The 26,786-nt window shown below is 39.5% G+C and overlaps 1 protein-coding gene across 1 annotated transcript in view; it reads left to right on the forward strand.

The window, feature by feature from the left end:
- Positions 1-25,160, forward strand: part of LOC137029197 (glutamate receptor ionotropic, NMDA 2D) — an 83,785-nt gene extending 58,625 nt beyond the window's left edge. The window contains exons 7-15 of the mRNA XM_067398750.1: positions 1,196-1,401; positions 3,885-4,053; positions 10,396-10,549; positions 11,034-11,159; positions 11,594-11,823; positions 13,178-13,338; positions 16,400-16,587; positions 21,501-21,742; positions 21,969-25,160. Coding sequence (XP_067254851.1) covers positions 1,196-1,401; positions 3,885-4,053; positions 10,396-10,549; positions 11,034-11,159; positions 11,594-11,823; positions 13,178-13,338; positions 16,400-16,587; positions 21,501-21,742; positions 21,969-25,160 — 4,668 coding nt within the window. The remainder of the gene's footprint in view (positions 1-1,195; positions 1,402-3,884; positions 4,054-10,395; positions 10,550-11,033; positions 11,160-11,593; positions 11,824-13,177; positions 13,339-16,399; positions 16,588-21,500; positions 21,743-21,968) is intronic.
- The last annotated feature ends 1,626 nt before the right edge of the window (positions 25,161-26,786 follow it).

The following is a 26,786-nucleotide window of genomic DNA, read 5'->3' on the forward strand; positions in this document are numbered from 1 at the left end:
ATTCATTCATTCAACAATCTCTTCTTTTCCCTGTCAGTCTTCTACACAGTTGATGCAGTGAACGCTGTGCCACTGAGCCAGCGTTCGGACGTAAACGCAGAAGTGCTGCACTGCCTGTACTGTGTAGAAGACTGACAGGGAAGAAAAGAGATTTTTGAAAAAAAGTCGTTATTTTTGTTTTGTTTTTGCGCACAAAATGTATTCGGTTCATAACATTAATGTTGAACCACTGTAGTCACGTTGGCTGTTTGTACACGATGTCTTTAGTACTTTTCTGGACCTTTGGGGATAAAAAAAACCTCTTGTGTTTCATCAAAAATATCTTAATTTCTTTTCTAAAGATGGTTTTACGGATTTGGAACAACATGAGGATGAGTACTTAATTTAATTTTTGGGTGAACTAACCCTTTAATAATAAGCTTTTATACAAAGTATAATCTATATTAATAATAGTAATAATAATAAATGATAATCTATTATTATTTGATAAAATAAAAATAAATAAAAATAATAATAAATCCTAAATAATACTTCAGTGCATAAAGCACACTTTTAATTGCCAACTTTGTTTTGGTTTATTTTCTCCCAAGCACTGTGTGCGTACAACTGTCTCTGAAACAATTCTGTCTTCTGTATATGGATTATGAGCTCAGTTATACTGTCATAGCCCATCTTGACACATTTTACCCCTTCTCTGTTTTTTCTCAGGCTCGTAACCTTTTCCTCTGTGGCCCGTCACTTAGCTAAAAATCTGTCTTTTTTTCCTCTGAAAAGAAAAATCCACTCATTCCCCAGTGAGTAAAAAGGGCACAGGACTGTTTTTAGAGAGCCCACAGCTATAAGCTCACAGATGAACATAGAGGCGATAGTCTTTCATTTTTCACTATCCTTCCCCACTTTACAGGCTTAACCTGAGTAAGGGAAGCCATTCCTGCCTGTAATCCGGCCTCAGTGACTTCTTTAGAATAGACCATTTTAAATAGCTGAAATGGCTGAAAAGACCTTTTGATTTTCATGTATTATTGACTTATGAATTGTTTTCATAATGAGAAGTGGTCATGTTTAAACATAATTGCCATGGTCATTATATTATTAATGGCCACAATAATTATTTTATATTATTGGCCACATTTCTGCAACTGCAAGTCGCAAGGGATCTCTGATCCTCGACCATGTACTGTCTGTTTGGTCTTAGGTAGGATGGTGGGAGAATGGGGTGTTACGTCTGAGATACCCTGCTTGGTCTCGCTATGGCCCCTTCCTGCAGCCGCCTGATGATGCCCAGCACCTGAGGGTTGTGACCCTGGAGGAGCGCCCCTTCGTTATCGTGGAGCTTGCAGACCCTGCCTCTGGAACCTGCATTAGGGACTCTGTGCCATGCCGACGGCCTCTCAATGCCAGGTTAGTACTCATCAGACCTCCTCTTCTGCCATTTATCATGGCTTTTCTATGGGGGAAAAGGAACATTGTTGTTTATTGTTCCCAGGAAACCAAAAAATTGTACGTTTCAGTGGACAGGGTAAGGAATTTCTTCGCTGTACGAATCTCTGACCTTTCAGTGAGACAGGCATTCCAATGTTATTCCGATTTTTACCTAATCTGTCTGAAAGCCATGCATCTGTTACAATCAAGCACACCCTCAGATTTAAAAGCTATAATCTTCATATTAAAGGGTTAGTTCACCCAAAAATGAAAATTCTGTCATTAATTACTCACCTTCATGTTGTTCCAAACGCAACGCAATTACCACTTTCAAGGCCCAGAAAGGTAGCAAAACATCATAAAAAAAGTCCATATGACTACAGTGGTTCAACCTTAATTTTATAAAGTGATGAGAATATTTTTTGTGGGAAAAAACAAAACAAAAATAATGACTTTTTTCAACAATTTCTTCTCTTCTGTGTCAGTCCCTGACGCTGTTCATGTTGTAGACACAGTGCAAAGCTTCCAGGTTCTACGTCAGAACTACAGCAGCTCCTGCCTCTGCATCAGCATCACATGCATGCATCGTGGTGCTCACATGAACAGCATCGGAGATTGACACTAAAGAGAAGAAATTGTTGAATAAAGCTGTTTTGCTTTTGTGCACAAAAAGTGTTCTTGTCGCTTCGTGAAATTAATGTTGAACCACAGTAGTCACGTGGACCATTTTAATGATGTCTTTACTACCTTTGAAAGTGGTAATTGCATTGCTGTCTCTGGGGGATCACCAAACTCTCAGATTTGATCAAAAATATCTTAAGTTGTGTTCTGAAGATGAACAAAGTTCTTACGGTGGGAACGACATGAGGGTGAGTAAATAATGACAGAATTTTCATTTTTGGGTGAACTAACCCTTTAACTCAGAGTAGTCTTAATGTCTTAATTTTATGCAAAATTTTAATAATTTAGTTTTATTTTATTGTATTTTATCATTTTTATCATGTCTTTTATTGTCGTATTTTACTGCTATTGTATTCTATACAATGTATTGCTAGCATTATTTGTATTATTTATTTATTTTTGTATTACTGGCAAAATATTCATTCATTCATCTCAAATTCTGATTCTTCACCAACATTTCAACCATAAACCTTTCTCAAAAAATGTAAAAAAATTATCACCTGAGAAAGGCAAAACATTGGTTTAATAATAAAGATTTCTTTATAACGTGTACTTCAATATTTAGATGTGCATGTATGTATGTATGTATGTATGTATGTGTGTGTGTGTGTGTGTGTGTAAGCATGGCATGTTTTTTTATGTTGTTGTTGTTTTTTTATATCTTGTTCCAGAGATTTTACTTTGGAAGCTTCGGTCATCTTTCACCAGTCATTTGTCACATTATTTCAATCTCTGTGTCTCTCACTTTTTTTCCCCCAAGATATCACTATGAAGTTCCAGGGGCTATACTCACCTATCTTAGCTTTGCAATCGATCACACATTTCCTCTCTCACTCCCCCTCTCATTTTGAATTGCCTTGTGGCGATCTCTACTCATACTTAGCCATCATGTTGCTTGTCAATCTGCTTGAGCTCTTGCTGTGTATGTGTCTCTGCGGATGCTGTTTTACTACTCCCACACCAGTCATGTGGGCGTCCATGTTTCATCTCATTATATCATTTATGGTTATATCACAGGAAATGTACCAAGACAACTTACTACTGAAAATCTTTCCCTTCTCATTCTTCTATCTTTCCTTAATTCACATTCCCACTGTAACTCTCTGTCACTCTGGTAACAGTTTTTCTTTTGTTTTTCTCTTGCTGAGGAGAGGGGGAATGTTAATAACATCAATATTATTAGTTAATAATATTATAAAAAGTAAAAATAGTATTACCTTTTAAAATAAATGTTTTCTATTTTAATATATTTAAAAATTTAATTTATTCCTGTGATGGTAAAGCTGAATTTTCAGCATCATTACTCCAGACTTCAGTGTGACATGATCCTTCAGAAATCATTCTAATATGCTGATTTGCTGAAGCAACATTTCTTATTATTCTTATTGCTTATTGCTTATTTTTTAGCTGTGATGTTTTTTTCCAGGATTCTTTGATGAAAGTAAAGCCTTTCCTGTCACTTTTGATTAATTTAATGCATCCTTGCTGAATAAAAATATTAATTACTGATCGCAAATAATTATATTATATTATATTATATTATATTATATTATATTATATTATATTATATTATATTATATTATATTATATTATATTATATTATATTATATTATATTATATTATATTATATTATATTATATTATATTATTACTAAAAAGGAATTATAAAACATTTGGTACCAAATGCAAACAAATGTTAACAAATTGAATCTTATTGGAAATGTGATGGATTTTCCTGACACGTGCATTACAGCTAAGTAAGCACTTTCTCTCTGATTACAGTGCAATTCAGGAAGGGGTGGCACCTATGAAACAGTGCTGCAAGGGATTCTGCATTGACATTCTTAAGCGATTGGCCAGGATTGTCGGCTTCACCTATGACCTCTACTTGGTGACCAATGGGAAACACGGGAAAAAGATTGATGGTGTTTGGAACGGGATGGTGGGAGAGGTGAGAGAGGCTTTTTGCATTTTTCACCTACTTTAAACTGGCCAAGCTTGTTGTATTCCCATCAGCACCTCTCCTTATTCTCCTGATGAGCAAGTGCCCTGGATGCACTGTCAGCGATATCTCTAAGAAGACTTCACTTGCATATGTAAATACAGGCATTAGGTGGAGAGAGGACTACAGATTAAAGGCAAGGCTGCTATTCCCTTTAGTATTAGTACTCATGATGATCAAACACTAGGATTATGGGATAGATGAGGTCATGGTGCAGTGTGTTTGCAGTATGAAAGCAATGTGAGCCTATGACATGTGTCAGTGTTCTTTGTATGAGGATGAATGTGAGGGTGTGATGAGAGAGTGACAGAGTATCCAACTCTAAGGCAGCGATTTGCAAACCTTTTCTTGCCAAGGACCTTCAAATATGATGATCCCCTTGAGAGGGACTTGCTTCCTAAAATGTAAAAGCAGCTATATATTTTCATGCATAAAGATCCATTTATAGGGTCTGAGAAAAATAGCATAAAATAGCGTGATATTATATAAATATGTTGTTTCCAAAATTAAATAATTGGCTTTTATATTGTCATTGCTGTAAAGCCAAATCAAATTATTAAAAAATCTGGAAAATATTTCAAAAGCGATAATTATGTTTATTTTAATTGCATTTAAAATTAAAGTAATTAAAAATAAAAATGTGTATTTTTTTATTTTTTTTTGCTTTCAATCACAATTCATTATCGATTAGTGAAGGCGGGATAGGCGGAATCGTGCTGAATGACACAGACCAGAAACGCTCTCTCTTGTGCGCTCTCTCTCTTTCTTGTGCGCGATCCCAGTTCTCTCAGACAGTGCGCGCATTGTTGCCAATTCACACATAGTTGTCAAAATGTCCATCGCCTGGATTATCTCACGTAAGTACAATCAGTTATGGCTTAAATGGACGTAAAGAGAGAAATTAATAAATGTATAGGTATCCGTATCGGCGAGTACTAGAAAAAGTATCGGTACTCGTACTCGGTCCTTAAAAATTTTTATCGTGCATCCCTAGTTAACTATTAGTAATAGTTAAAACTGCAGTCTGTAAGTTTTGCCTCTTTGTCGCCATCTCTGTTTGAAACCGGAATTACCATCTTTACATGGGTTGTGCATCAGCACGGCTCTTCAACATGGATGAATCTATGTTTGTTGTTAGTCACTGCACCCATGTGGATCCTGTACTTCGGAATCACAGATTCTATATCCAGGAAGTATGACCAAAATAAGAATTTTCACTGGAAAATGTCATTAAAATGTCATCACTTTTGTTCTGACCAACTGAGAAAAAAAGCATTACAATAAATCGTGTTACCAATGGTGATTAAATCTAATGATCGCTTATTATTGTTATACTTTGTTCTCAAATTGTTAATGTTAACAACATCAGCATTGCATGACGATGTGTATTTAGTGTGTATTAGCGTTACCTGAAGATTTCCATTTCTGTAGCAACTCCGCAGTCTGAAGTCTTTTGCTTTTGACTACGGGTGAATCTCCAGTTGTTTCTGATGATTGTCATTTGGACCTTTCTGGATTACAATCTGCCATCAAAATGATGTTTAATTATTCCAGCTGCTGTGAGAAAAGGCTATAAATGATCTGCTACCAGCAGCATCCTCACATGTCATATACAGCCTACTAGCTGGGACTCATTCTTCATGTAAACAGACGTGACGTAAAGACGCAAAGGCATGCTTGAGCAACCTACCAGTACCACTCTAATTAGAAAACATTATTACAAGCTTACCGTTGTGAATCAGGCTAAGGTAAGGAGATAGTTTTGAACACTGGCAAAAGTTACAAAAGTTACAGTTACAAAAGAAAATGTTATTTTCTTATATTTTATATTATCATTACATTCCAATCTCTAATCTAATTTTTAAAGGAAATCATTTTATAATGTGCTAATGTTAATATTCTTAATGAAAGTTACGATAAAGGGTCACTGAAGAAATCAAGGCGTTTTTTTTTTTTTTTTTTAACCTGGGGTCCTTGAGAGTGCTGGGTCTCTAGGACTGTAGGTCTGAGTGCTGCTCTTTGTAAAGAGTTTAAACATGTAATTCCAGTACAGTGCGTGATGTAACAGACAAGTCACTTGTTGGCCTGTTTGATGACTGAATTCCCACCCGTATCTGCCGGCCTCCAGGACTGCAGAAACACTCTGAACCCTTTTAACACAGCACCGAGGGATTTGACTAATGGGTCACACGCGCATACACAAAGGTATCCAAGACAGAGGCCTGAAGCTAGCCAAAAACGACTTGCCAATGCATGTGAGTGCGAATGACAGACAGGAGGTTGTTGTTTTGAGAGCGAGACCCCGCTGTGGCGCTCACACCCTGGAGTGACGCCTGTTCGAGACAGTTGCTAGGGAATGGAAACGGCTCTTTTCTCTGTCTCATTCCTCCTTCATTTCCATCCTTCTGCTCTTAATATTTCTCACGGTATCTTATGTGTTCTCTTTTTTTCTCCCCTTGCTCCTTGGTTTTCAGCATATCTCTTTTTCTGTGACCACGTCTTTTTTTTTCTCAGTCTTTTCCTTTCCCCTTCTCTCTCCCTCTCTCGCTCGCTTTTGGTCTCTTCACTGCATATTTTGATGCTCAGCCAATCAGCTGTCAGCACGGCCCCTGTAGGCGCAGTGCTAAGGGTTATTTTCTCAGGCTGCGAGAGTGTGTGTGTGTGTGAGCGGCTTTGATCTTCTATCTACGACAGGTCCACATTTCCCCTGTGCGTTGTGCCGGCCTGCAGCAGGACCGGGACTGCGGCGCGCTCACGAGGAAACAACTTCATCTATGTTCTTTCCACAGTCTCTGCAGACTAACAAACATGCAGGCTCACTTTCCGCAAGAATGCAAAAGCTCTCGCTACACACTGGAAATTATACTACCTAAACAATCCCACGCACACATTTATAGGTGCGGGCAGGTGCGTGTCTTTTCGGAATCGATGCAGCGTTCAAGCTGTCAGAGGAGATTTGGGAAAGCATGTAACCTGCATGACTTTAGGCAGTGACTCAACTCTGCACTCGTCGCCATAAATCCCATTCCTCTGCATCATGAGCTTTTCACACCATTCAGGAATATAAAACAGAATGCGAAGTGAGAAAAGAGCTGCACTGGAAAGTAAAGATGTTAATGTTGTCCCTCCTTTTTGGTATTCCCGTACATGCTTTCTCTCTGTATGGGGTATACTGTCTCGAGATGGATAACCTGCCTCCTGTAGCGTCTATGTGTGCAGGCTTCTTACTTCACTATCTGCCTGACCAATTTATGGATACTGGAATGCAGCCAGTACGTGGATTGAATATTAATTAGAGATGGAGGTTCTCTGAATTTGCAGATAGACCACCTGTTACACTCCACATATGGCCCCTGTGTTCTGGCAAAATGCTGATTCCTTGCCGAGGACTCACCTCTGTTGTACATCACTGGTTTTTGATAGTTCTTTGAATGTCTAGTTTTTAGTGCACAGTGAGTGCTTTGATCAGTAAAGTGTAGAGAAATTCTGTTAAGGCCGTAGACTAGCAGTTGGGCCGTGGTGCTCATGCGGGCATCACAAGTTTGATTCATCTTCATGTCAATTCCCCAGCTCGTTCCACTCTTCTCTCCCTAACATTTTACATCCTCTTTATACCGGGGGCATTGCTGGTGCTTCTCCCCATCGAGTAAAGAAAAGTGCACCCTTATTTTCTTGGGGGGCCCAGGCGTAAGGTTCAAAGAACCAAAGCTTTCAATTCTGGTGACTTTTGGAGCAACAGTTTTACATTTTGTAACTATATGGGTTTACATTAATGTAACTATATGGGTTACAGATTATTTCAGTAGTTCTGTTTATTACTTACCTAAACATATTTTTAAAAGTTAACCTTTACCTTCTCTTTAACAAAGAAAATAGAAACTAAATGAAGTTGACGGAACAGAACATATATATCCCTCTACATTTATTCACAGCATGTTTAGTGACCTTTATAATAATTAATTCATCTGTTGATTTGTTTAGTCAGGGTAAAAAAAAAAAAAAACCCTATTTTAATTTAAGGTTGTAAAAAGTTAAAGTTAAATGGCTATATTTAATGTGCTAAAAAGTTACGATCAATAAGGCTTCTTTTATTTGATCAAAAATACAGTAAAAATACTATTTAACCTGTTAACTGTCACCCCCACTTTTTTATAGACATGAAAATGCACTATCCAAACTCAAATGGTTGTAATTCAAGAATACTTGGGAATATAGACACAAGGCTGGTCTTGTTTTAAAGATGAAATTTGGCAGATTAGAAGTGAAATATATTATGTAAGTGAAATGTTATAAGAAGTTATAGAAGTTGTTCAAAATCTGAACAAGTTGTGTTCTAAATTTAGGTTGATATCTCAAAAAATTAGCTTTCAGTAAGATTTTGTTTGGGCGCAGTACCAAACTTTTTCACTACAAGATAACCAAGCTCTATTGTGATCTGAACCATATATTTCCATAATTTTCATATAATTTATGAAGTAGACATCCTAGATAGAAGTAGTATGGGAAGTTTGGCAGAATTGATATGAATTCAACCATCTAATAAACACATGAAAACAATGTGTATGTGGGTTATAGCTCGCTGCCACAATCATACATTTATTTATATTTTTCTATTAAAAACATTTTCAGACTTTTTTTTTTTCTTTTTTTGAAAAATTGAATGGGTGTTATCTTTTGAACTCTTGGAATGAAAACAAACAGGTTTCAATCAGTCTTTCATGATTTTTCATGTTCATTGCTATTTCAAATGGAAGGTCTGAACATGCCTTATGAGTATGAACATATTCTTGTTGCAAATTGATAAATTACTTCACCTCTGTAATTTATTAATTAATGAAAATCAAATAAGAAAACTAGAGATTATAAGCTTTCAAATGATACATAGTTTGTCAAGATTAGTTTAGGTTTAGTATAGGATATTACTGTTTTAATAAAGTTTTAATTAAACTATATTTATGTATTCCTGTATTTGAAAAGCTGCATTTCAGCAGCTATATACTCCAGTCTTCAATTATCAATGTTGAAAACATTAATATTGTTGTAGAAACATTGATACAACATTTCCAGAATTCTTTAATTGAAAGTTCAGGAAAAACAGCATTTATTTGAATTTTTAGAAAGAATTTAAAAAGAATTTAAAAGAAAAATTCTTACTGACCCCAATCTTTTGAACAGTATAGTGTAAATGTTATATACTGTATGATGTTATATATTATTATATATTGTTATATAATGTTATATACTGCTGTTTAAAAAACTAAATTATATTATAAACATTTATGCAAAGCGTGTGTTATTACCATCAATTAAAATCTTCTGAATTAAAGAACATTCTCTTCCCTGGACATAACGTGTTAAAGAAATGTAAAGGGAAATAAATATAAGGGATTCTTCATTTTAAAATCATTAGTTCTTGTTGAAAAATAATTACTTTTCAACATGTACATTTTTTTTATTAAATTTAATGAATTTTACATTAATTCATATCTAAATGCATTGTCTACCAAACAATATTTACTTACATAACTGTTTTACTCATAAGAGCAAAGCCACTCTAGCACATTAAATGGCACAAGCACTTTGACCACATGAAACTGTATGCTCAATCATCTTTCAAGTGTTTAATATAAAGTGCTTCATGCTTTGGACTACTTCGGTCATGCACTTTTAATACAGCAGCTTGCTTGGTGGCCTTTCTTGTTCCATAATACATCTTTTTTTATGTCAGAGCTGTGGCACAAAGGGTAGTTGCTCCAGACTTACAGCATGCAGTACTGCTGCGCTCGTGGGGACCTGGGTTTGAGTCACAGTCCTGTTCCACTCTCTCTTCCTGTACTTTACTGTCGCTCCTTTACTGTCCATTTAAATATAGGATTTGCAATAGCTACTCGTTCACACTAGTTAGCGTGGTAGCTAGCTACCTTTCAGTCTCTCGTTCATCTGCAAGTCACCGTGGCCACATGACCTCTGAGCAAATCTGAGGTTCCCAAGAAGATCTAAAATAAGGGAAGAGGTGACCAGAGGAAATGTCCACTTTGACTTAGTCTCTGACATTTTGGAGATGATCAAATCCATTGAATAAGAGAGCCTATTTCTCAGGTCAGTATGCAGTAATTTACCTTGTGGAATAAGGATTAATCATTAAAATTTTCCTGGCCACAGCAGGATTTTACAGGAAATCATGCTCCTGTAAAAAGAGTCCCTATAAATCCTGTAAATAAAACTTTCCTACTACAAATAAAAGTGGCAAAATGGCAAAAATACAATCCTCTACTTCCTCCTTTCGTATAGGTTGTCTACAAGCGGGCAGACATGGCGATCGGCTCCCTCACTATCAACGAGGAGAGGTCAGAGGTCGTGGATTTCTCCGTGCCCTTTGTGGAGACGGGAATCAGTGTCATGGTCTCTCGCAGTAACGGAACTGTCTCTCCCTCTGCTTTTCTTGGTGAGTTTGAGTCTCATGTGAGCCATAATGTTTCATCATATTTGACTTTAATCAGTCTCTGCTGCATGTGATTATGATGTATGACTTTTCAGGTACTGGTGCGTATCTTTTCAGAGCTCATCAATCAGACTTACAGTTCCCTTTCAAAACAAACTATTTATCACACTTCACTGAGAAGCACTAAAAATAAAAACTTTTTTTCCAAATATGCTCAATGCTTTTTTATTTTATTTTTTGTTTTATTTTATTTTATTTTATTTTATTTTATTTTATTTTATTTTATTTTATTTTATTTTATTTTATTTTATTTTATTTTATTTTATTTTGTTTTGTTTTGTTTTGTTTTGTTTTGTTTTTTCAAAAGTATTCTCCAGTTCTCCAGTTCTTTGCTACAACCCTGGTATTGATTTTTGCTCTGTGTTGTGTACAAACCAAGTAGAAAAACTACTACTAATGGTTTTGATTTCTCTGTGCCCTCTCTCAGAGCCGTACAGCCCTGCTGTGTGGGTGATGATGTTTGTTATGTGCCTGACCGTGGTGGCAGTGACGGTTTTCATCTTTGAGTTCTTCAGTCCAGTGGGGTACAACCGCAGCCTTCAGAGTGGCAAGAGTGAGTCCGATTTGCTCTTAGTCCTCCATGTAACCTTTTAATAAGGTCACACTTTAGTAGTCTCAAGCGCTATTTTAACGGAGATAAATGTGCGCAGTTGCTTGTCACTGAGTTTGTTCAGGGGTCCTAAAGACTGAGTTCACCTCTGTTCTTTCTTGGCGTGGACGTGGGTTTGATATTTGTGGTGCAGTCAGTTTCTCAGATACTCATGTATAATAAAGGACTGCAGACATGTGCTCTGTATTCCTCTCCCTCCTCTGTTCTCTTCTTCATCCTCTGGCACTGGCACCCCTCTCTCACCTCATCATCTGCATAGTGCCTTTTTTTTAATCAACTTAGCAGTTTTAATAATTTTAGCTTGTTTAGAGCTTTTAAAATTCAAAGGCCATATTAAAAGTCTTTCTTTCTCTGTTTCACTTGCTCTTCTCTGTCAGAGGCCGGAGGTTCTACATTCACAATAGGGAAGTCAATCTGGCTTCTTTGGGCTCTGGTCTTTAATAACTCTGTTCCAGTGGAGAACCCCAAAGGAACTACTAGCAAGATCATGGTTCTTGTCTGGGCTTTCTTTGCTGTCATCTTCCTGGCTAGCTACACTGCCAACCTGGCTGCCTTCATGATCCAAGAGGAATACATTGACACTGTGTCTGGCCTCAGCGATAAAAAGGTAGGGGAATAGAGATTTCAGAGATACTGTAGATGGAGAGAGAGCTTGTGTTTATTGGTGCGTGTAGATGGGCATATAAAGATTTTATAATTCGTGATGCTGTGTTGACATGGATTTTGGGATCAATATTCTTTAAGACTACAGAGACTAGAGTTGGACTGGAATTTGAGATTGACAGTAGCTGTGTATGAACACCATAAAAAAACATTTTCTCACTATTTGTCTTTTGAAGACCTGATGCTTTCAAAGACTATTACTGAAATGACACACATTTTGGAAGAAAGACTAGTCGTTGATTTTAAAATGTAATAAAATATGTATAACCTTTAGATTTCAGTTTCGGCCAGTTTCAACAAAAAATATTAAGCAGTACTACTGTTTTGAACATTGATAATAATAAGAAATGTTTCTTGAGCACCAAATCAGCATCTTAGAATGATTTCTGAAGGATCATGTGAACCTTAATGTAAACGGGAGTTTGTTTCAAAAACATAAAAATTGACCTCAAAATTTTTAATGGTGTACACTCACACAAACACAAGTATTTGACAGCACTACATTCTTATCTTTGCCGTTTGAGCATTCAGCTCCTATATTGCTTGAAAAGCAGGCTAATTCTACAAAATACCTTTTCATAGCTAACAATAAGGACAATTTATACTCAATCTTCTGCTAGTAAACCAAAGTATATCACATTGATGTGCCTCTACTTGTGCTTGCGTTTTAAGACTGTGGTAGTGCTTGTTCATCGTGGGTCTGTGAGATGTTCAATAATTTGCCATTCTAGCATGGAAATGTTCCTTTGCCCTCACTCTCAGTGTTGACCTTGAAGAATCTACAGGGATTCTTGAGGAAACACACAGACATAAAAAAAAAACACTGTTGTACTTGTGTACACCAAATGAAATGTATTTGAGTCCCATTGTGTTTGTGTCATTTTCAGAAAAGAAGCTACATCAAATCTGAATACTTAAAGTCATTTAACTTGTGGTGGCTTTTGTTGGTTCTTTTTCTAAGTGCCTCATGTTCATTTTGTAATCCCTTTTTAAATGAAAATACTTTCCCCCATCTGCTTCACTATTGTTCTCCTTTGTTAAAAGCAGAATGAACACAATGTGCATGTCAGCACTGCTGCTTTGTATATTGTTCTGTGTTTATGATGTATTATAGTTGGTTTTGACAGCTGCAGTAGCTCTAGTCTGTTTCTAACATGCGTTCACTGTCACATGTCATTCATGTTTAGTCTTGCAGTATTTTTTTCATTGTGCTCTATTGTTAGTCTGCTAATTACTTTGAAAAAAACAATGCAACATCAGTTTCAATCACTGTTTCATACTGTGTTTCCCTCTCTCAGTTTCAGCACCCCACAGAGCAGTACCCCCCTCTGAAATTTGGAACGGTCCCTAACGGAAGCACAGAGAAAAACATCCGCAGTAACTATCCAGATATGCACCAGTACATGATCAAATACAACCAGAAAAGTGTGGAGGACGCCATCTCCCACCTCAAGACTGGGTCTGTGCTGGGTTTCTTACTCTCACTGACTTCCGTTATTCTGTTTCTCATACAGTTTTGAATTTTGTTTTGTATTATGGTTTTCAGATTTAGTTTTAATGGCGCAAAGATGGCTCTTTCTTGTTTGTAATTTTGAAAACAATTACATAGTTTTTCAGTTTCAGTTTATTCATTAAAACCGTGATCGCATAGCCCAAATCATAAGGTCCATGGATCTGATATTTGGTGGTATGGTAGAACTATTGCTCATTACTTTATTATAAAATCCATGGTTGGAGAGAAACCAAATGTATATCCTAAATTTAATTTCTGTTCTTTGTGGGTGTGGCCCATTTTGCTCAAAAGTCTGCTCAAGATTTTCATAAAATGACAGTCGGACAACAGGGGCTTTCACAATGGAGGGACCTTTTCATAGTTCCTAGAACTATTGGCTGAAGTACCCAGATTTTGCCAAGTTCACACTGCAGGAACTAGGAATGCGTTTAGTTCTAGAAACTCCTTTTGGGGGAACTAAATTAGCTCCTACTTTAGAGTAGGGTCTAAACCAGCACTATAGGATCAGTGATACGTTGATTGGTGTACGTTGATTGGTCAAATACATGTCAAACACCGTCACCCAGTATTTTTAAAAAGCCATGTAAACATATTTACTTCACGAACATGGAAAACAGCAATAATGGCATTTACCTGTTGTCTGCAGGGTTGTGTTCTTTTCAATATGTAATACTTGTCATAGGAGATTTCGTCTTTTAGCCCCATTTTTTTGTTCTTTTGGCCTTGTAAATTACGCGTTTACATTCCATTTCCGTTATCACGAAAAGTTCCTATTTCCGGTGCAAATGCAACCAGGAACATGGCCCGGGGGAGAAATTGGTTCTCGGGGAACTATCCTAGTGGCTAGTTCCTATAACTGAGCTCCTAGAACTATTCGGTGCGAAAGCGCCTTATAGATGGGGCTGCAACAGTGATAAATATGAGAATGGTCAGATCTCTACTCTGTCGTGAAATAAAGCCGGGGCACACTGTGCGGTTTATAATAGTCCTTTACGACTGTTGCTTGTCAGACTGTACGGACATGATCCTCATGTCACACTGTGGGATCTCAGCTGTCATTTATGTCAGACTGTAAGACAATCAAGATGTGTTAAAATGGGATGCACGTATGAAACTTTACATCAACCCATACACGTTCGGTGACTGAGCTGCATTACACGTGTGCCTGAAATGGTGATTAACAAAAAAATCCATAGTGTTAATTTTGGTTAAGGCTTGTCTTGAAAAACCAAGACAATTTGACGGCTGTCATAGGAGAAGTCACACTGCAGGACTGTGTGTCAAATCTTCTGACATGGCCGGAATTCCGTTGGAGATAAAATCTGATCGCAGCGGTCATTAATCGGCTGTCGGTGAACATGTCAAACTAACAATCAAAGACTTCATATTTTAGCCTAGGATCAGAGGAATCTTTTAGGATTTGCTAAATTTGTCTCAGACAGCCAAATCGTGGCCAAAATTGCAGAGTGTGAACCTGGCTTAACTGACCATCTGAGAAATGCTTTATATCTTGAAAAAACAAACACTTAAAGGTGCCCTCGAATGAAAATTTGAATTTATCTTGGCATAGTCAAATAACAAGAGTTCAGTACATGGAAAAGACATACACTGAGTTTCAAACTCCATTGTTTCCTCCTTCTTATATAAATCTCATTTGTTTAAAAGACCTCAGAAGAACAGGCAAATCTCAACATAACACTGACTGTTACGTAACAGTCGGGGTGTACGCCCCCAATATTTGCATATGCCAGCTCATGTTCCCAACATTATGAAAGGCATTACACAAGGGCAGAACGTCTGGATCTGTGCACAGGTGAATCAACAGACTAGGTAAGCAAGCAAGAACAATAGCAAAAAATGGCAGATGGAGCAATAATAACTGACATGATCCATGATAACATTTTTAGTGATATTTGTAAATTGTCTTTTTAAATGTTTCGTTAGCATGTTGCTAATGAACTGTTAAATGTGGTTGAAGTTATCATCGTTTCTTACTGTATTCACGGAGACAAGAGCCGTCGCTATTTTCATTTTTAAACACTTGCAGTCTGTATAATTCATAAACACAATTTCATTCTTTATAAATCTCTCCAACAGTGTAGCATTAGCCATTAGCCATGGAGCACAGCCTCAAATTCATTCAGAAATAAGTGTAAACAATATAACAGTATGCAATACTCACATAATCCAACGCATGCATGCCACATACATGACGAACACTTTGTAAAGATCCATTTGAGGGTTATATTAGCTGTGTGAACTTTGTTTATGCACTGTTCAAGGCAAGCTCGAGCTCTGTGGGCGTGGAGCAGGAGAATTAAAGGGCCAGTAGCCCTGAATCGGCTCATTTATAATGATGCCCCAAAATAGGCAGTTAAAAAAATGAATTCAAAAAAATCTATGGGGTATTTTGAGCTGAAACTTCACAGACACATTCAGGGGACACCTTAGACTTCTATTACATTTTTTTTTAAAAGTTCTAGGGCAACTTTAAGTTCCAGCAGTATGTCAACCTTTATAATTGCTGCTTGCTTCTATATTTTCAATTTAGTTTGCATTCCTTTGGAAACTCATTTATATTTCTGTTAACGAAAATACTTCCGCTGTGTTTATTTAGTTTGTCTTTGTAATAGTTTTCTTAAACAATAATAATAACCTTGTTATCTATCATCTCTCGCTTTTCCACTCACTTCCTTACACCTCGCAGCCCTATGTTGCTCTCACAAACAGGAGTTCCTTTACGATGTGTTCGCACTTTTTTCTCCCTCCTCCCACACTTCCTCTGTTAGCCCTGTACACCTCATACACTCTTCCTCTATTTATCATGAGTTGTTAATCCACACCATGGTTTTTCTGAGCCTGTCATTTCCTTATCCATTTTTAGCAAAAGTGATAATATAATGCCGCCACACTACAACTTTCCTCTCTTCTCTCTTTCTGTCTGTCACCCTTCTCCATCTCACGGTCTGTCTCTTCTGACTCCTACTCTTCCTGTCTGTGTCTGCAGTAAGCTGGATGCCTTAATCTATGATGCAGCTGTGTTGAACTACATGGCTCGTAAAGATGAAGGCTGTAAAGTAATGACCATCGGCTCAGGGAAAGTATTCGCCACAACTGGTTACGGCATCGCCCTGATCAAGAACTCCCGCTGGAAACGGCCATTGGACCTGGCCTTACTGCAGCTGGTGGGCGACGGTGAGAGTCTACTGAAGGTTCTGTAGTATCAAAGTGCTAATAAGGGATTGTATATTTGTGCATTTATGCTCTTGGGATGGAGAAGATAAAAGCCTTTGGGAGAACAAAGTCTTTTTTATGCATGTTTAACAAGACTTTATTCATTAGCCTGTACTGCTCTTCCCAGCTATCTTGGTGTAATCCAGTTTCCTTAACATGACGTAATATGTATCTTTGTTGTCTGCCAGGTGACATTTGTCATTGTGCTAGCAGGCTGTTTACTGATTTAAAGGAGATGATAGCAATCTATTGATGCATAAAAGAGATGTATCATATATCAAAGATTTAGTCTTGGGTATGGCAGAAGTGGGGTGTGTGTGTGTGAGAGAGAGAAATAGAGATAGAAAGTCTGTGCTCTGTTCCAAAGCCTATAAGCTGCCTATGATGCAGGATTGTGAGGCATCAAGCTGTGTATTTAACGTAGTCCATCAAATTTTTCACGGGCTAAACCCAGCCTGTTCAATAGGAATATATGCGATCTGGAATTTTGTGTGAGAGTGAAAGGTTTGCCCATGCTGACTTTGCAGGAGGTTAAAGTTGTTCAACTGAATTTGGCGCAGTGGCCAACAGAAAGCCTTGGAATTACACTATTGACAATAGACAAAAAAACTTTTTTTTATTGTATAACAGACAACAAATGTTGGTAACACTTTATTTTACTACATGTACCTACTATAGTAATAACAGTAAATTATGCATAATTACAAGTAACTAAACCAAACCTTAACTGTAACTCTATAGTAAGTACATGTAGTTAATTAATATTACTCAGTACTTATTTGACTAAGTACAATGTAACTATGTCACATTAAAATAAAGTGTAACCCAAATGTTTTGTGTGATTGCACATCCATACGTGTAATCGCGATGTGAAAGATGTTCCAGAAGGTAGGCAGCTTTATTATGTTGCCTTCTTAGATGGGTCATTGATGAATAAGGTTTTTGTAAAAAAAACATAATAGAGAGATAATTAATTTTCATTTTGTTTTAATAAGTCTTAACAATGATATTATGTGGTTTTTATAATCAATTAACACTGCTTTTGTCATTTTACAAGATGGACAAAATTTGTCACCAAAAAAGTCATTCGGTTCAACCAAAAATTTAGGTTTTACCGAATGACACTTTTGGTTATATCGGATGACAATATTTTCAAACAATGCTAACAGGCTGATATCTAGCTTGCTAGCTAGTTAGCTTGCTTGGTCCCTTTATTTTGGTTACTCCAAATTACATAAATGAAATTAATTTTTCCTGACATTTTTTCTCATAACAAAGCAACGACTTCTGCACATAATTTTAATACCATTTTTCACTATGTTGATATATGATGTTATAAAATAAAGCCAGAATAAAAAATATATATACATTTATTACATTTTAAGATATTTTAATCACAAATAAAATGGCTTTATTGGACTTTTGAAAGTTAAACCAAATTGCCTTTTGACACTTCAAATCTTTAAAATACCGTTATATGTAGCAAAATATAATTAAAACATTTTGGAGTCAATAAAAGAGATCTAGTTGTACTACCTTACATACTCTGGATGTCATATCTTTGCCTTTGGACAAAAAAAATGGCCCGTCACGTTATTGACCCAGATACCTAAAAGTGTCAATAAAAAGTTAATATTGATCATATCACCCATTTTTTGTGTGTGTTATGTATTTTATGCTTATGAAAGTATCACATTGTTAGCTTAGCAACATTCTAACTGCAAACTATTGTGAGTTGTTTCTCCTGTGCTGTTGGTATGGTGTGCGCACCACAAAGCATTCCAAATGCCAAACTTCCATGATGGTTAGGAATACTACACAGGCAGTTGCCTGTGTTGGCAGCAGGTAGGTAGTCAGCTCACTAGGTTTTGGAACCAAGCTATTGTGTGAGATGTGTGTTGAGTGAGTGACTGTCCATTCTAACACTCCATAGAGGATTAGCTGTTATGGATTTGCAATGTCAGAGTGGAACGCTTCTGATTCAAATGTGCTTGTCCAAGTACTAATTCTTTAATTGTCATTTATACACCATCCTCCCTGCCTTCTCCCAACACACATATATACACAAACACATAAATGCACTAGCTATCTCACACAGTGTTTTGTTTCAACTGGATGGTTTGTTTGATTGCTGTTTAAATCCTCTTTTGGCTTTTGGTGTGTCAGAGAGAGAGACTGAAAGAATGTGTGTACGCCAGGTTCCCACAGTGCGATTGTCACACTTGTGCCAGGTTCCATTAGCTAACACCACAATTTAACAGCTGAGAAGCTTAACATGTGAAATGAACACTGACTTTTTTTTATTCATCTGGTTGGTGGTTGTTGAGGCGTGGGTTATTTATCTGATTTTTTTTATATTCTGAATTCTGTCCTTGTTTTACCTTTTAAAGTGTAAACCATTGTGGTTTTCTGGGGATAATGAGTCTCTATTATCAAATATTTTAATGTCAATTAACAGATTCCTGCTATTATGGCAGCTCTATATGTAATCACTCTTCTTTTTCAACATGCTTCATTGGACAATTATGAAAGACAATGTCAGTGCCTTTGTTAAATATGAGCGTCTTAAAAGTTAAAAAGTTTGCCTTTTCTGCATATTTATTGAAGGCATATCAACACAACGTAACATATACTATTCATATACATTTACTATATAATTGTGCCAATCCGAGAAACTATCTCTGAAGCTTAAACGTGTGGGAAGTTACTATGGAGGTATTGAATCATTTTTTGTTGTACAACCATTGACTATAATTTGTACTTTTATGTTTCTTTAGAGTCTTTAAAAGCCACAGGAAACCACTTGTCCATCTGCAGCCTTTTCATGTCTTTTAAACGCCGCAGGTAACCTTATTGGTCAGTACCACGCAAAAGCACTTCTTACCTGCTAAAAGCACTAAGTTATTTTATCCCAGGGCCAGCAGCTTTCTTTGCAGCGGTCATCTAGAATAGGAGTCCTTTCACCTACTAACAATTCCGAGGAAATTTTACAGTGGTCAGAGATGCCTCTGCGGTTCCGATCTGTTTATAAAAGTGTTGACCTTTAAGGCTGATCCAAGAGCAATGTTTGCTTTAGCATGATAGTGGTTTGGGTCAGGGCGGGATCAGAGGGGGCTGCACAGGGAACAGTGTTGGAGGTCACACAAATGGCACAGACTGGCTGTCTGCCTGAGCCTAAAGACCTTGCTAAAGCATTAGCTGTTAAAATGTGCCCACTTAATCGTGCCAACCCTGAGTTCCATTGCCAAACAGAAGCTGTGATGGCAAGAGCAAAGGTGTGAAAGTATATCTATGTGTGTTAGAATGTGCTATGCGCACATTTGTACTGTATGTGTGGGTGTGTATTTGTAAATTAGCATGCATTTGTAAAGCAGTGCAAGTGTGTGAATGGTGTTTGTGTTTATAATATAGCTCTGTGTGTGTATGTATGTATGTATGTTCTCAGTATGACACACCTGCTAAGTTTGGCTGTGGTCAGTGCAGTGGTTTGCCAGCGCCACTGGCAGGAGTCAGAAGAAGGTGAATGGACAGTGTCAACAGAGTGAGGCAGCACTCGGATCCAAGCCGGACTCGTGCTGTTATCTGTTCAAGTCCCATGTGGGATTCAGCTTGCGCTTCTTCGTCCTGCTTGACTGCGTTTTCTTTTGTGAAATGTTTTATGTGATATGTCTGCAGCACCTCATCTACATTGTGATTAATGCCTGCAGGTTACGCTTGCTGGATAGTTTGTTTTGATAGCATAAGAGACAGACGCCATAATTCAAACTCTGTGAGAACAACGCAACTGTCATTTACAGTGTGATGGGTGATGATGTACTTTTATTATGTTACACAGCACTATTTTGAGATGGCCCATATTGAGATAATGTGGTGCAGTTGGCCAGTTCTCATCAAAGCAGTTAATGCTGCAGTACATGCCTCAGTCTAGTAAGGATTGCGGTAATTCACAAGCTCGTCTTTCTGTAGATAAAAGGTGAGATTCCGATTTTCTCTTGAGTTTGCAGCAGGCCTGACCATCTTCCAGCACAATTAAATGATTATGATCTCACCCTTTCACCGTTCTGTCTCCTTCTCTGTCCTCTTGTTTTTCTGCCCTCTGCCTATCACTCTGTTGCTCCTTCTTAATTTCATTTTCCCTTTTCTGTTCCATCGTTCACACCCTCATACACACACAGACAAACATAAACAATGAACATATACTGTCTTTCCCCCTTTGCCATCTGTCTTCATCCCTCTTTTTATGTTAACTTCCCCCTCTCTGAATAGGAAAGGTGCTTCTGCTATTTGTCATAATGACAAAGTCACTCTCTTCTTCTTTTCCACATGCCTTTTACTTATTTCTTCACATCCTCTCATTTCCCATGATACAATGCAGCATTGAAAAGACAAAGAACTTTGCTCTCCTTCCTTTTGTGTCTTATCACTTACCCACAGAGGAAAAGAGGATATGGGTAGATCATTAGGCAGGACCTAGCCTTTGCTAGCCTACAGGCCTCTTGCTCTCTCTTCTTCTTCCTTTCACTCTTACAAGATTAACAAAAACTGCTCTCTTTGATCAGCTTCTAAACAGGCCTTCACTGTAATGTTCCCTTTACCCACAGGAACCTATTCACTGGACCTCTGACCTGTAATGTTTTCAGTATAATACTCTAAAGATCTCAAAATATCACCTGACTTAGGTTCACAACAGATTTACACACATTTAGTATTAGCATCTGCTTCCTGCTACAGCAAGCATGTGGGAAAGGCATCTCAGTTCCATATTGCATTCATACATGTTTTATTGATGCATCTGTGCCAAGAAGTTGTATCACTTATCAAATGAGAAAGTGAGTTATGTTAATGCCTTGTATTTCTCTCCCCTCTCCACACAGATGAGATTGAGATGCTTGAACGTCTCTGGCTCTCAGGGATCTGTCATAATGATAAAATTGAAGTGATGAGCTCCAAACTAGACATAGACAACATGGCCGGTGTGTTCTACATGCTGCTGGTGGCCATGGGCCTAAGTCTACTGGTCTTCGCCTGGGAACACCTGGTTTACTGGAGGCTGCGGCACTGCATGAACAAAATGGGCCAGTCTGGCAAACTGGACTTCCTACTGGCCTTCAGCAGGGTGAGGGAGAATGTGAAGTGAGAGTGTGAAGTGAAGGCTGAAGGAGAATGTGAAGTGAGAGTGTGAAGTCACTGGGTGAAAGACATATGGGAGAGTTTGAGTAGAATGAGAAGGATGGTGACATAGACATGCCTGTGGTATTATAGATGCGGTGAGAGTGATGCAATGAAAACTGATTTAAACTTATTATCAGAATATGACTTAACTTATTTTTTTGTACTCTTAGGGAATGTATAGCTGCTGCAGTTTTGAAGATGAAACTGCACAAGGTGGGACTAAAGTCACAGTTTCTGGCCACCATCACACTTCCATGATTCCTGCTGCTTCTTCCTCACATGCGGTCACTTCAGCTGTATCCAATTCAGCCATTGCCATGGTGCAGCAGCAGCAGCAACCACAACAGCCTCAACCTCCTCAGTCCTACAAAACACCTCTTCCTGGTTCCCCTCCCACAATTGTTCATTCTGGAGCAGCCTTGGGTCCCGCAAGTACTCAACTTATAGGAGCTCCACTACCATGCACTACTTTCTTACCCCGGCCAGATCGCCGACTGGCAGTTGTGGACCGCTGGAGACTACCCAAAACCGCTAGTGCCACCACCTCCATGGGTGTGAGAGCAGCCCTAGCAGAAACAGGGCCCTTACCCCAAAAGGTGGCATCTGCCTGGGCAAGTGGTGGAGGTACAGGTAGTGGTCTAGATGGATATAAGCGCTACTATGGACCTATTGATCCAGAGGGACTTGGGCCATGTGTGGACCAACAGACAGGTTCTCAAACTCCAAAAACCATCCCCAGAGCCCACCAACAACCCCCACCAACTAGTGTGGCTTTCTACCAGGAGAAGGGCATGGACCATGGCGTGGGGAAGAAGGTGGGAGTGGGTACTGGTGGAGGGGGTCAGGGTAGAGGGGTTAAATCTCTGGGAACTCCCAGGCTTCCTCCTAAAAGCCAGGCCCCAGCCCCGCTGACACCTAACCCCCCGCTGCAGCACCCCTCTCCCCCTCTCCCTTCATCCTTCTGGAAGAAACGGCGACCAAAAAAGCCCAAAGAACCCAGTGGCCCACTGTACGAAAACATCCTGCCACTGGGCCGGAGAGGTGGAGGCAGGGAAGCGAGTCGAAGACCGAGACCCTCTCCTCCTCTCCCCATCCCTGTGCCAGTCACACTTTCCCCAACCTACACTCCTCCATCTCCCTCTCCCTCACTCCCCTACACCTCCACATCATCCTCCTCATCTACCACTAGCTCCTCAACCACATCTTCAGCTACATCCTCACGTTCCACCTCTCCTTCATCTACTTCCACAGCGTCATCTCGCAGCACCCGAGACAGAGAGGCAGAGGAAGAGGATGAGGAGGATTTGGATGAGCTGACCGAAGAGTCTAGTCTTCTTCAGGGCCACAACAGAACCAGGGACAGAGAACGGTCCATCCTTTCCCCTAGATCTCTCACTCATGGACCTCCTCCTCCTATACCCCCACGTAAACCGTGGGGCACCTTTGGAGACAGGGAGCATAAGAAAGACAGAGAAAGAGAGAGGGGTAGCAGTCAGCTAGCACAGCTCCAGGAATGGTGGGCAGGGTGGGCAGAGAGAGAGAGGGACAGGGAGAGGAGTGGTGGAGCCCAGGGAGATACAGAAAGGAAAAGAGAGAAGAAACGTAGGAAAGAGAGAGAAAAAGAGAAAAAGAAAAAGAGAAAGAAAAACAAAAAACGGAAAAAGAGGGAGGAGCGTGAAAGGGAACGAGAAAGAGAGAGGAAGCGTCGCAAGGTTAAAAAGAAGAAAAAGAAGGCAATGAAAACAAAAAAGAAGAAGAAGGTGTCATCTGGCAAGCGGTCAGAGCCAGAGGAGGGTGATGTTGAGGCGGATAGAGATGGAGAAGGGGATGGGGATAGAGAAGGGGAGTACTCGTCATTTTCCACTCAATACCGCAGCACATTTGTAGACAAAGGCAGTCTTTCAGCTTGGGAGGGAGAGAGAGAGCGAGGGAGAAGAGATGGAGGTGAGGATGAGGGGGATGAAAGAGAGGATGAGAGTGGGGGAGGTAGAGGAAGAGAGAGAAGACCCAAAAGCTCCCATTCACGACATCGACCATCCAGTAAACGCTATCCCAACCTAAACAAACTCCCCTCTTCAGTTAAATTCTGGGTCAGTGGAGGAGAAGCAGGTGGCACAGAGGCCTCCGGACCCTCCCCTCCCTCCTCTTTACATACACTCCTCTCCTCATCCAAAAGACGGAGGAGTAGTGGGGTAGAGAGAGAGGCAGAAGGGAGAGTAGGAGAGCGCAGGCCACTGCTTCTCCACTATGAAAGGGGGCGAGTTAACACAAGAGAAGGCCTTTCCCTCCATGAGTGGGACTCTGAGGATGAGGAGGAGGAAGGGGAAGAAGAAGAGAGAGAACGAGAAAGGGAGAAAATAGAGGAGAGAGTGCGGCGTGCAGGGAGAGGAGCAGTGTCGGAGTCAGAGCGAGACAGGATAAGAGCTGAGGAAAGTTTTTCTGATGAAGGGTCCTCAGGAGAGTTTGGCCGTTTTGAGAGGTACTGGGAAGGAACTGGTGTAGGTGGAGCCAGTGGAATTGGGGGTGGGGGTTGGTTTTTTGGAACATACCCTGCTCGAGAGAAAGGTGGAAGTGTCAACAGTAGAGATGACTCCATTTTGGGTCGGGCTGAAGGGTGGGGTGTGGCAGGTGATTTCTGGGGTTCAGGTCCAGGGATTGGATGGGGTTCTGGAGGAGGCAGTGGAGGGCTAGGTTCACAGTGGCCACCCCCTCCCACTTCCCTGCCACCACCAAGACGCTATTGGTCAGTGGACAAACTACAGATGAAGGGTGAGAAGCGTAGCCGCAGTGGGCCAAAGAGCAAAGGTCAGAGGTCTCGGGATAGAATGCAAGATACAGCATCATGTACATGTACACAGTATGGGCACGGTAGGCCCCATGTACACCACAAACACAGCAGTGCTCAGTCCCACAGTCAGGAGGATCTGCTTCCTCACTGCCACAGCTTCAGTGGAAGCTCTCGGCCCAAAGCACCCCCTAAACCTGACAAATCTAAATCCGGAAGCCAGTCCAACCTAAGCTCCCAGCAAGCCCAGCTCTCAGAACACATACCCCAGCCATCACCCTCCTCACCTCAGCCACTCCTGCCCTCATTACCTGTACCTTCTGCTCCCAACTCCCTACCCATGCCCATTCCTCCACCTCCATCCTCTGCATCCATGTCCCCTCCACCTGTGCTCTCCCCTGGGGCTACTTCTGGCTCCTCCCAGGCAGCCACCGCCAGTGCTAAGCTTCAGTACCAGAGACTTCGGTCTGTGCCCCAGCCAAGGCGATTCTACTCCCCACACCTGCCACTCAAAGCCAAGAGCTTATGTTCACGCCGTGGTTCTGCCCATTTCTCCAGCCTAGAGAGTGAAGTATGACACGGGGCTTCGCTGCTGCGCGTGTGTGTGAGCTCTACTGTGAAGCGCAGCTGGAGTGTGATGCACATACATGCGCCGCACGAAGACGAGGAAAACGTCCACGACAGTGACCCGAGCAGCAAAGAAACGACAGTCAAAGCAGGGAATGGCTCAACAAATTCTGCCGCGGTCACGATGGATACTCCAGCCGTGCTCCATCTTCGGTCTGAGCTGAGTATTATGATGTCCTCTGTGCTTCTCTCCTCCAATGAGAACACTGGATAGCAAATGTCTGGGATTTTTCTGTGAGTAATGATGTCATGTTTACACATATACACTCCCTCAAACAAGGAAAAGACAATTTTGCATCGTCCACATACAACATGTGACGACAGACATCAAATACTGCTGTGGCTTAAACTGGCTATTCAGTTTATTTACAGATGATTCAATTAATCTATATTCAATCTGAATGCAGTCTTGGAGAGGCTCAGATGATCAGCATCAAACCACTGACTGAAAAATTGTCTCCATGGCAACCTGATGCACATAGATACAGAATTGCCCTTTTTTTCTTTTTTTCTTTCTTTCTTTCTTTCTTTCTTTCTTTCTTTCTTTCTTTCTTTCTTTCTTTTTTTGACACTTGCAACAGTGATGTTATGGCATCAGTACCTGTTTGGCTTCCTCTTTTAAGGCCATGCTGGAAAATTATTAATTGAAATTTGACCTCAAAGTAAACAAGAGTAAACTATGTCACTCCTTCTGTATTTCTGATTCCAAGCTAATCAGAATCTACATGGAGCCATTTCACTCATCAGAACTATTGTTGTCCTATCAGAACTCCAATGCCATGGTGTCACTTTGACATCAAATAGGGATGACTTTATGTTCTAAAGAGACAGACTTCAAAAGAAAAACAATAAGAACACAAACAAAACAAAAATGTAGCAATTTTTCCTGTAATTTTTTCCCCTTCAGGTTTCCTTTTCTTTTATGCTAATTATTGCTCTCACTGTGGTTGTATTTTAACAAAAGGGTAAACCAGCTGTGTCTGATGTTAAATAGTGGGATTATAGATGTAATGAAAATTTTTAATGAGCTATTCATTTCTTTTGATAACAGAATTTTCACAACTAGATCCACGGTACTGCCCAATGTGATGGTCCTTTCTTTGCATAAAGCAATACTTGTCTTTCATCAAATGATGATGGGTTGCAATATTTATGATTGGCACTAGATGGCTACATAATATTAAAAACTGTACATTAACAATTATAAATGGTGGACCATGAGTGGATCGTGCTTGTTGTTTTGTTCCTTAATCATCACGCATTAGATCTCGAACAGACAGCTTACTGTTTCTGGAATGGTTAAGGGCAATTTTTAAAAGAGCTGAGGCTGCCGTTGTCACTGATTGTGCATTATCAAGTCAAGCCTACTTCCAGTGCAGAGTTGCATATAATAAAGCACAAGTTGCTGGCTCTTGTCAGTGCAAATGTTAACATATGATAATGAAGAGTCAAGGACAAACATTACTTATCGATTTTTAACCAAAAGCATCCTACACCATTTGTTTTGGCAAGAGTATTGATGTCAATCATACTGAGATTCAGTTTCTGAATACCTATTTGACGTCAGGCACCGCTT

The sequence above is a fragment of the Chanodichthys erythropterus genome, chromosome 2 (genome assembly GCF_024489055.1).
Source record: "Chanodichthys erythropterus isolate Z2021 chromosome 2, ASM2448905v1, whole genome shotgun sequence".
Classification (NCBI taxonomy): Eukaryota; Metazoa; Chordata; class Actinopteri; order Cypriniformes; family Xenocyprididae; genus Chanodichthys; species Chanodichthys erythropterus.